General features: G+C 36.0%; 2 protein-coding genes across 3 annotated transcripts; both read right to left on the minus strand.

Moving 5' to 3' along the window:
* Window positions 1–416: 416 nt before the first annotated feature.
* On the minus strand, window positions 417–4,793 carry LOC107785518 (heterogeneous nuclear ribonucleoprotein 1). 2 transcript variants are annotated; one of them, XM_016606844.2, is made up of 7 exons: window positions 4,599–4,793; window positions 4,393–4,504; window positions 4,148–4,188; window positions 1,924–2,087; window positions 1,714–1,816; window positions 1,464–1,633; window positions 417–1,365 (listed from the first exon to the last, which is right to left on the minus strand). In XM_016606844.2, the coding sequence occupies exons 2-7, from the start codon at window positions 4,473–4,475 to the stop codon at window positions 823–825; spliced, it is 1,104 nt and encodes a 367-aa protein (XP_016462330.1). In that variant the 5' UTR covers window positions 4,476–4,504; window positions 4,599–4,793; the 3' UTR covers window positions 417–822. The 2 variants fall into 2 exon arrangements, with proteins under 2 accessions (XP_016462330.1, XP_075075012.1); XM_075218911.1 differs by having other exon boundaries at window positions 4,393–4,653.
* A 1,810-nt stretch (window positions 4,794–6,603) lies between these two features.
* Window positions 6,604–9,363, minus strand: LOC107785517 (uncharacterized). The gene is made up of 2 exons (XM_016606843.2): window positions 8,593–9,363; window positions 6,604–7,371 (listed from the first exon to the last, which is right to left on the minus strand). The coding sequence occupies exons 1-2, from the start codon at window positions 9,059–9,061 to the stop codon at window positions 6,881–6,883; spliced, it is 960 nt and encodes a 319-aa protein (XP_016462329.1). The 5' UTR covers window positions 9,062–9,363; the 3' UTR covers window positions 6,604–6,880.
* Between the last annotated feature and the right edge of the window lie 1,376 nt (window positions 9,364–10,739).

Consider the following 10,739-nt stretch of genomic DNA (forward strand, 5'->3'; position numbering starts at 1 on the left):
ACCCAAAATTATATTCATGTCCAAACACAACTCTAATTTTCAAATATCATTCACTTTTTTTCTTTTAATTTTTTTTTTACATTTCTTATGTCCAAACGCCCACTATATGTAGGAGAAATCTTCAATATGGTTGAGAATGAAATTTTAATATTTGTATGAGAGATTAAAGTAGGTTTACTTGCTAAGATAGAGCAATTGAAAGGAAAAATCACAAGGCAAGTCAAAGCCTACACCGTTTGATCATTATTTCCCATTTACCCTTCTCTTTCGAACAAAACCAATTAGACAGAAAACGAAAATAGCATGCACTCCTTTCTCGTGAGCAAAAGAGAGGTGCAACATTGTGTACAAAAGGAAAGGCATATGGTCGAGTTTTATCTTCTGTAAATACCACAACAATTCGATGCTGAATTATATAGTAAAAACTCATCCATAAGCATTCAGTTTTATTGTATCACTGCGATGGCTTTTACAAAGTTGTTATCTACAATTAAATTGCGAGCTTCTTTTAGAGAGGTGTCTAAACATTTCTACACGAACTCGATCGTATAGACTAGCCAACAAAACCTGCACTCCAGCAGAGAGAAGCAATCACATCCAAATGTGAGAACAAGGTTTGCAACTCCCTTTTCTTACAATAAGAACTATGCTATCCTTGTCCCATGTCAACAGGCTAATGCATCTATAGGAAGTGAAAGAAATAACTTTTTCTCACCAAAATCATCAACTTCAAAAGAAAAAAAACACCAGGAGCAAAGATTTTACACCTAGACGGTACCCGCCAAAAGCCATAACATATTTGCCACCTCAGACTTGTCACTTTCAATAAGGATGAAACCTTCCATTAGCAGCGCCATTATTCCTAGCACCACCATTTCCGCCACCACTGCTGCCACCACTACCATACCCTTTTGCACCACCATAACCAGCAGGATTGCCACCTTCAGGTGCTCCTTTACCCAAATCATTCCAACCACCACCACTGCTCCCATATCCCTTACTGCTGGCATACCCAGCACCACCACCATAGTAGCCAGGCGCACCGTAGCTGCTGCCTCCATAACCAGCTGCCCCGTACATAGCTCCACCAAACCCAAATCCATAACCGTATCCACCATATCCAGGGTAAAATCCTGCAGCACCTGCACCATAACTACCTGCAAATTTGCCATAACCATCATAGCCACCGTATGCTCCATATCCGCCATAGCCTCTGCCCATCTTTCCACCATATCCACCACCAACACCCTCTACAGAACCACCAAAGCCACCGTATGCTTTTGAACTACTCCCACCACGATGTAGCCGGCTTTCACTTGCATGTTCAGCACCACCTCTCTTTGGCTCTGCCCTCTTAATTTCAACCTGAAGAAGATAAAATATCAGAGAGGTATCATTTTGTTTGATCATAGTAAAACGGGGTGAGAATCAATTCTTAGAAGTATAAAGTCCTAATTACTCACTTGTTTGCCACGAAGTTCGTGCATACGGCCATTAGACAAAACCTTCTCAACTGCTTCTTCATTATCAAAAGTGACAAAGCCAAAGCCTCGCGACCGACCAGTGTTTTGATCCAGCATGATCTGATGCTCCACAACATAGCCATAAGAAGAAAAATATTCCTTCAACTCATCTGCGATTAGTCAATAAGTTAAAGCAGCAACTTTTTGGACTCACATAGATAAGGAGTTATATCATGTAGAATACTTTTACCTTCAGTTAAAGGTAAGGGAAGACCGCCAATAAAAATTTTCTTCGTTTTTGGTGCTCCTTTAACTTGCATGTTCTCCTTAGGTACTGTCTTCTTCACTTCCACCTTATCAACAAAAATTAACATATTCATTAAACATAAACCTTGGCACAGGAGTAATAGTAAATAAAAGAAATATAATATTAAGTGGTGCATTTAGTAGAATATTATACCGCTCTACCATCTATGACATGGTCTTCCTCTAAAACCTTATTTGCAACTTCCGCGTCCACATATGTAACAAATCCAAATCCTCGTGGCCTTCCAGAGACCTTATCCATCATTATAACAGCATCAGTTATCTCTCCAAACTGGCTAAAATGCTTCCTAAAAGATTCTGGAAGGTAAAACACCATATACAGTACGAGGTTAGAGGAAAGACAGCCAGACCTCATGAAAATAGGGAAGCAAACAAAGCAGATGTACTTATCAAAAGGAAAAAAACAAAGTAGATATCATAACATAGAGTCAAACCACTGTAAAAAAATGTCAGTTTCTGAAACATGGAAAAAGAATTCGAAGAAACTAAAAGATTTATCGAAAAGCAAACAGAGACCAGAAGAATTTACTGTGGAAGGAGAACATTAACTCAAGTACTCAACTAACTAGATACATGAATAATTAAAATGCCTCAATATCAAGTTAGGAATGCATGCTATTAAAAGTTGTGCCTTTTTACTGTTTTCTCAAGATGTTCCAAAGACAGCCCAAACCCAAATCCCACCCCCAAAATGTTAATAGAGCAAGGACCAAAGTCAACGGTGTGAGTGCCAGCAAATACACTATAACTTGAATAATGCAAGTACTATAAAGCAATGTGCTCAAGCAAGAGTGCATCACACTGCCCCTAACCTATTAAATTAGTAATACACACAACTCAGGGGAAGCAACCAGCTCCCGAGTGCAGTTGCAATAATCTTTTAGCTGATGCCTCACAATAGAAACTAACTCATCCTAAATGAAGTAATCATGCATTTTAAGACCACTCTCCTTTAGAAACCTTTCGCTTTTCTTATAACCCAGATATCACTGAAACTCATGTTCCGTCGTACTATAACTGTTAGCAACATCAATTCAGTAAGAAATTCTTGTCTGAAAAGAATCATGATACTGTAAAATTCTAATGAGAGAACAGCTGGTACTGGAAACAAATCTTTGTGCACTATTGTATCAAAAAAAAAAAAAAAAAAACTTAAGGAAGATGCTTAAAAGTCCTTTTGCTTGCACACAAGGGTGAAGCCTAGTGGTCAATCAAGCGGGTGCAAAACCTTGAAGACTAGGATTTAAATCCCAATAGAGACAAGAGACACTAGGCAATTTTTTCTCATCTGCCTAAGTCTTGATAGCAGAGTTACCTAGTACTTGTGTTGGTAAGAGGTGGCAGGTACCTAGTGAAACAGTCGAGGTACTCGCAAGTTGAGTTGGCCTGGACAAATATTTGTATGGCAAGTATCCTCAGGAGAGGTGAAAAACCCATTTTATATTTCCATCTTTTTCATTTAATTAGAGTATCGCTTAGTCTCAATCTTTTGCCTAAAGATACATCATAATTTTTCAAATATGATGTTCATTCGTAACAAGACTTGAGCGAGTACTGTCATGTGGCCAAGCAACAAAAGTGAAGACATCTAAGAGACTTAACAGAAGGCCACTTACGACACACTAGTGATATGTCAGATAAACATGTTAAGCGTGCTTTAACCACGTTGGCAGGCCAATTCACTATTTTCATGATCCAGGAATATGCCTAGGTAGAAAGACAATTGGTATAAACACAGCACATGAAGATACGATAGAAGGAACAATGTCAATAAAGGGGTAACCACAGCACACAGAGGACATGCGCAGGCACAGTGGGAAGGCCGCTGGGCTTAAATAATACACTGCTTATGTAGCACCCAGGTTCTTTGAAAAAAAAGAGAGTTAACTATGTCACAACCAAGGTGTAACTGAAGAAAAAACAGGGCAAGTTGACAGCTGCATTAGCTACTCAACCAAACCTTTAATGCGAGACTATCGGTACATAAACAAAAGCCATATTCTTGTCCTAATCAAAACCTTTGATAATAGTATCACTTTTTAAACTTATTCTTTACAAAATAAGACAGTCTCAATGTGTAAACAATTGAAAACATATCCATGTTCATAAGAAGGGAAGAATTTTGTGCTAGCACACTTTCAGATACAGCGAAACAAAGAAAGCACTTGCACAGCAATGTTAGTTGTACTTCAAATCAAATATTACTCTAAAAATGTCAAAACTGAAGCAAATAGATTTTCGGCAATCACAAACAGTCTGGAGTACAAAAAGAATTTCTATCATTTAAGGTAAAAACAGAGGGTCCTAGTCGCGAAGTAATATGCACAATTTTATACGAAGCAAGATAGCAACAATACCTTCAGTTGTCTCCCAAGCAATGCCTCCAACAAAAAGCTTTCTACAACAAACAAAAATTACCATTATGCCAGCATAACCTCGTATATCTTTGTAAATTGCAAGAGGGGTTTTTCCATACCTACCGGAATCCCTCTTGTCAAGAAAATATAACAATTTGGTAAAAATCATGAGAAAAAACATTCAAAGACAAACGTATGACTTGCTATAAGCTAACAAGCTACTATAAACTAAACTACAAACTAACCCTGCTGAAGAATCATCCATTGAATGCTTTAATTCATGGCTTTCTGAATAGCGCTCTTGTTGCTCAGTTACATCAAAATCCATTGTTTTTATTGTTTCTCTACCTATGAAACCTGCAAACGGATACGAGATTATTTCCAAAAACACCTCTAGTTTTGAGGTTGGCTTCTGTAGTTTTCAGCTAAAAGGAATAAACCCTAACTAAACCTTGACGGATTCCAGCACGTAGCTAGCTTTAGGTATTCTCTCCACGAGATGGATTACTGAGGAAAGGAGTTGAGTAGTGAGTTTTGTGATTGCATAAACCCTAGCCCTTTTGCGGTAAAATGGAAAATTGCCGCCGAATGGAAAATTACTTCCACAGATAAAAGCAAGGACTTGTAGAGCTGCGATTTTCTAACAGCTTGTTTGGACTGTGGAGGGTTGTTATTATATTGTTTGTTTTGGTCGTTATTTAAATTTTATTATACTATTATTAAATTTATCATTATGTGACGATAAAATATGCCACTTTAGGTAACGACCTAGTGAATGTGGTCGCGTCGTTACCTTGTCTTCACTATTATTAAATTATTTATACTATTTTTTATATAATAATTTTATCTCGTATCATAATTTTTCTTTATAATATTCCAAGTATATTCTTCATATTGTCGATGCATGATATTATAAAACGACGGCAAATAATACAATCTATCCAAACATTATATTCAGCAAACGGTACAATATAATACAAAACGATACGATACATTATGAAACGATATATAACAACCATCCAAACAACCCGTAAAGAGAATATCTTTTCGGGCAATACAATATGATACCGACACATTATGAAACGATATATAGCAATCATCCAAACAAGTTGTAAGGCGAGTATCTTTTCGGGGAATATTTCAAGCTTTGAAGCTGGTAAAAAGACTATAATGCTCTCTCCCACCCACATTGTATTATATTATTTTTATTAATAAATATTTGGATAAATTATTATTATTATTATTATTTATTATCATTTTATAATATCACATACTTACGAAGAAGAAACTATAATAATACAAAAAAGAGTAGGATACGGGTATTACATAAAAAGACAGGATAAAAAATATATTATTTAATAATAAGAAATACAAAACGAGAGAAAATAAGGTACGATGTATTCACAACAAATAGGCCGTTATATTTTTTTGTTATATAACAACGGATTTAACTATATGATAATAAAATTTAATTAACAATTAAAGCAAATATTATATTTAAAGTAACCATCCAGCCAAAGAATCCATTAAAGTCAAAGTGAAGGAAAGAAAAAGGCATAATTTGCACCCTGTGGTCTTTTTCGAGACTACTCTTCAAATTCTGTCCCTTAATCCAGTGGGAAGATTTATTTAGCTTTTAAAAGTGGCTGGATGAGTTCCCATTTTTTGTTTTTCCGACAAATTTAGTTGGTGAAAATTTATTCAAATTGGGAGTTTCCACCGAACTATATTCCCTTTGATCCCAAATAAGTGATTTTTTGGCCTTTTTTTGTGGTCCAAATAAGTAATTTTTCCAGATTTCAAGAATGAATTAATTATTTTTTTTCTATATTTACATTGCCCTTGGAGTAAATAGTGTTGAAGTATGTGTTAGGAGTGTTTATGTGAAGAGATACTAAAGGTTAATATGTCAATTTCACTACTAATTAATGTTAAAAGGTGAATTTCTTAATATGTGTAAAAACAACTAAAAAATCACTTATTTTGAACCGGAGGAAGTAGTCAATTAATAATGATTAAGTGATTAATAATGGAAGTTTCCACCAAACCATTCCACAAAACAATTAAATGTTAATGACATTTCAGCTACCAACAAGTTGTGATTTTTAGTCATATACCTTTAGGGGTCGTTTGGCATGAGGTATAATAAGGTATAGGGGTGGTATAAAAATTTAATATCACCTTAATACTTTATTTGGTTAGCAAACTAGGTATAAATTATCTCGGTGTTAATTTTAACACTGGAATAACTTATACCTTATAGAGGATGGGGTAATTAGCACCGGTATAACTTATACCTTCTTCTCAGAAATTATACAATTGTCATTCTTAATGCAACATACCAAACAGTGAATAACAACAATTCCAGCATAACTTATACTGACATAAGCCCTATTCCAACCAAACGACCCCTTAGTTTCTAAGAGAGCACCGCAATTAAAAGACTCAAAAGAGTGTAGTAGCAACAACAGCTGGTTTAGTACAACTAACAAAATTCTGCTTTAAGAACTACTTTATCATGTACAATGACAAAAAATAAAACTACATTTAGATTCATAGATTTGACAAATGCTGACACTCCAAACGATAATTACAGCGTATGAAAGGGTAACCCGATGCACAAAGTATCTCGCTTTCATGCAGGGTCCGGGGAAGGCCGCATCCCAAAGGATGTACATCACATAAAATTGCTAGCGAAAACCATCAAGGGTGTAATTCCTTTTGCAAGGAACATCAATCTTCTAACTCTTCATCATCTTCACCGGCATCAAATTCCTCCTCTTCTTCTTCTTCACCAGCTTCCGCCTCTTCTTCTACATCGTCTACAATGAAACCCCCGAGAGTTTCATCTTCCTCATCTTCTTCTTCTTCTTCTTCCTCATATTCTTCCTCCGAAGGTCTAGTTTTCTGTAGTGGAGAAGGTTTCTTCTTTTTTGCATTAGACTTGTCCTTGGACCTTGTCACGTATTTAGGTCCCTGAAGCTTCTTAGATTTCGAGAGTAGTTCTTTCTCATCTTCACTTTCGCCAGTCCACTCTTCATCGTCTCCCTCGCCTTTTTTCTTCCGTTTTCTCCTTGCACCCTTTTTGCCTTTTCTATCAGAACCCTCATCAGCATCACTCTCCGCTCTTTCCTCCTCGATAAACCAATCCCAGTTCTTTATCTCCCGAATCATTCTCTTGGGATAACCATCAAATTCATGCCCCATCACCAGAAAACCAAACTCTGCATTTAGCAAAATACAAGCTTAATAAGCAGGAGATTCCTCGGAACATAGTAAAATTTAGCTTAAGTCAACCACAAAAGAATTTTATTTAAGTAGTCAACCAGACAATGTATATATAGTCAGGTTACAACGAATCCTCTAACTGAATCAAAAGAGCAGAATGAGCACAGATGATGCACACAATCCACCCAACGACAGTCACTTGTGGAGTCCGAATTTTGAATAAGGGGATTAAAAAAATGTAAGAATGTTATGAACCTATGTCAAGGAAACGCAATGGTTTATATATAGAAATTTTTTGTTTCTACCCCTTTTCCACAGTGTAACTTTCCATCGAAGAAGATTCAATTGAACCCCTTCACCAAATGTAGATACACCCTTGAGTGGGAGTGACCAGTGCACAAGAACAGGGTAAACGCCAGAAAATTCAATAAGGTCAAACTCAAATCCAATTCTCTATTGGACAGCAACTACTCTGGAGGTTTCAGCAAAATGGGTCTCTATTCCCAACTCATACTTCGTACACGTTTATCTCAGGCACCAAAAAACCTTCTTTTCAAGATGAACCAATTGGGTTTGTAAAATCAACTTTACAACAACAACGAACCTACTGTAACAACAACAACAACAACGAACCTATTGTAACAACAACAACAACAACAACAACGAACCTACCGTAACAACAACAACAACAACAACAACAAGATAAGGTGATAGAATAATCAAAGCGAAAGGACCGACATATAGTAACAGAAATCTACGGATAAGAAGGTATCAAAATACAAGACTAATACTAATGCTCCCGGCATGTAAAAGAGACACTCCCACCCAGAGTCGAGTCCATGATTCAAATTCTATGAGTTCAACTTTTAGGTTTTTATCATTGAACTCATCAATCTTAAAGTTGTGGGTTCATCTCTACTATTTATTGTAATTCAAATAAATTTTATGCTCTATGTGGAAAGTTATGGGTTCAGTTGAACTCGTACCTACAACGGTACATCCGCGCCTGCTCCTGCCTAAGATAAGGTTCTGACTAAATCAACGGAACAAAATGGATGCAAATGATTCATAGAACAGCCAACTAGGTAGAGATTGCGGGTAGTTAATTGAATTGATTGAATATTTTCAATTCACGGAAAAAGTAAAGCAACTGGAAAATCAATTGAGCATTGGAATAGCAGAGGCAAAGAAACAAACAGAGAAAAAAAAACTCAAACCTTGAACAGGGTCAATGCCGAAAATATCAATATTCTCGAGGTCTAATTCAATCCCTACCGGACATGAACTACTCTGAAGGCTTTCAGCTAATTGACTCTCCATTTCCATCTCTTTCTTAACACCCCATTGATCTTCATCGTCAAAATCAATTCTTCTCAATGTGAACCAAATGGGTTTGTTGGCAGATACACAGAACATGTCGCCGTTCACCATTTCACCCTTTTCGAACTTCCTAAAGGTCCGAACTTTACCATCTTTGTTGCTGTATACCCAAATGGGGTTCCTTCCGACAACTTCAAAATTAACCTTAGTTTCATCTTCTTGTTCTGAAGAGGTTTGGAGTTGGAACGAGATTTGACGGCGAGAAACGGTTCGGTCGTCGGCGGTGAACCCAAGCCCTCTACCGAACTCTCTCGTTGAACCGGGTTTCAGTAGGGTTTTGGACCCATTTGTGCCTTCAATTTCCATTATACAATCTTCAAAATTCCAGAATATTGAATGACTTGCAGCAATTATTACCCATTTTGTTAGTTCGATTTTATAATGATGCTTGTTTAGTTTCCGACTCTTTGAGCTTTTGAGTTTTGACTAGTCGGTTACACGATAGTATATAAAAATGAAAAGCTCAAAATTTACAAAGAGAGAAAAGAAAAGGTACGATCATGGAGATTATGTACACTACTTGATTAAAATTATGATTAGCAATAAAATGGAGTTTTTTTACTAAAATCGTCCCTTATTTATGGGAGTATGTCTATTTTTGTCAAGGTTGATACAAAATAGTAGTGTCAACTAGCAAATGATAGCCCTTCGGGTTGCTCGGTTGGTATGACCTGGGAATCTGGGATTGAGTCCCCTTAATGCCTTCTGAGTTGAGCATGTCGCACAGGGCGTGTCTAGTGCAGTTTACATACTCTGTGTGATTTACATGCTATTGCACATGGGAGTTTATCCAGTGCTCGCCACAGAGTGCTCACTTGAAGAGCAGAGACTATAACCGCTGCGACTTTTCCTCTGCACCAAATAAATTAGCAAATAATACTTTTATTTTAAGATTGACCCAACTTGCAAAAATGTGAGGGGTATCCGCGAGAGTTGATCGGATAAGTAATTTTCTACGTGAAAGATATTTGTGATCGATTCCCTTCGCCAAATATCATTATAAAATCGAACTAACAAAATGGGTAATTATTGCTGCGAGTCATTCAATATTCTGGAATTTTCAACCAAAGAAAAAAAAAAAAACGTGAGGGGTAAAACTAGAAGCAAAAAATTTACCATACATTTGTAGAAAAGACAAATGTTGTGTTGAGTTTGAATTCGATTATCCTCTGACCAACTTGAAATTTGAGATTTTGAGTCCACCCAATACTCATGACATTAAACCATCGTGCCAAACTCTAAAGGAAATTTTACCTCATATATTAAAGGTAACTTAATTATTATAAATTAAAATTATTTTAAAATATTATTTTCTATAGTTACCTTTCATATTTTATAGCAAATAAGTATTTATGGTATATATTACCATTAAGGCATGAAATATGTTATTTTTTTACTCTCTCTTTCAATTATCACAAGATTCTCTCTTCGAATTTTTCTTCTTTCTCTCTCTCTTTCTTCTTTCAATTAACACACGATTCTCTCAAAATCTCAATTAAAATTTTCTTCTTTCTCTTTCTCTCTCTCTCTCCCTTGTCTCTTTGTTCGAGCAGAATACCTGCTTAGTTTATACGCTGGATATTGCAATGGATTTGTACTGCTTAGTTTCTAAGCTGGATATTTGTAATGAATTTATACTACAATATTAGAAAGAAAGAGATTGCGGCTTTCTTCTCCGCCAAATATTGCAATGGATTTCTCTACACGGATACTGTAATATTTTTTTACGCTAGAGAAGATTTGAGGGTTGGGTTTTTGTTCGTCTCCATTTTTAGTTTTAATACAATGTATACAATATTTTGCTTGGCCGAAAAATGTCATCTCCGACGAGCTTTCTTCCCTTCTTTGCTCTTTAGTCTACAATGATACAAATACATTGTATAAATTCACTCAAATGTATTATATTTTTATATAAATACATTATTTTTTTTTTGCATATATTTATGTATTTTGAAGGTTTGTATTTTTTTAATACAACTGAATA

This window comes from Nicotiana tabacum, chromosome 8 (genome assembly GCF_000715075.1).
Source record: "Nicotiana tabacum cultivar K326 chromosome 8, ASM71507v2, whole genome shotgun sequence".
Lineage (NCBI taxonomy): Eukaryota > Viridiplantae > Streptophyta > Magnoliopsida > Solanales > Solanaceae > Nicotiana > Nicotiana tabacum.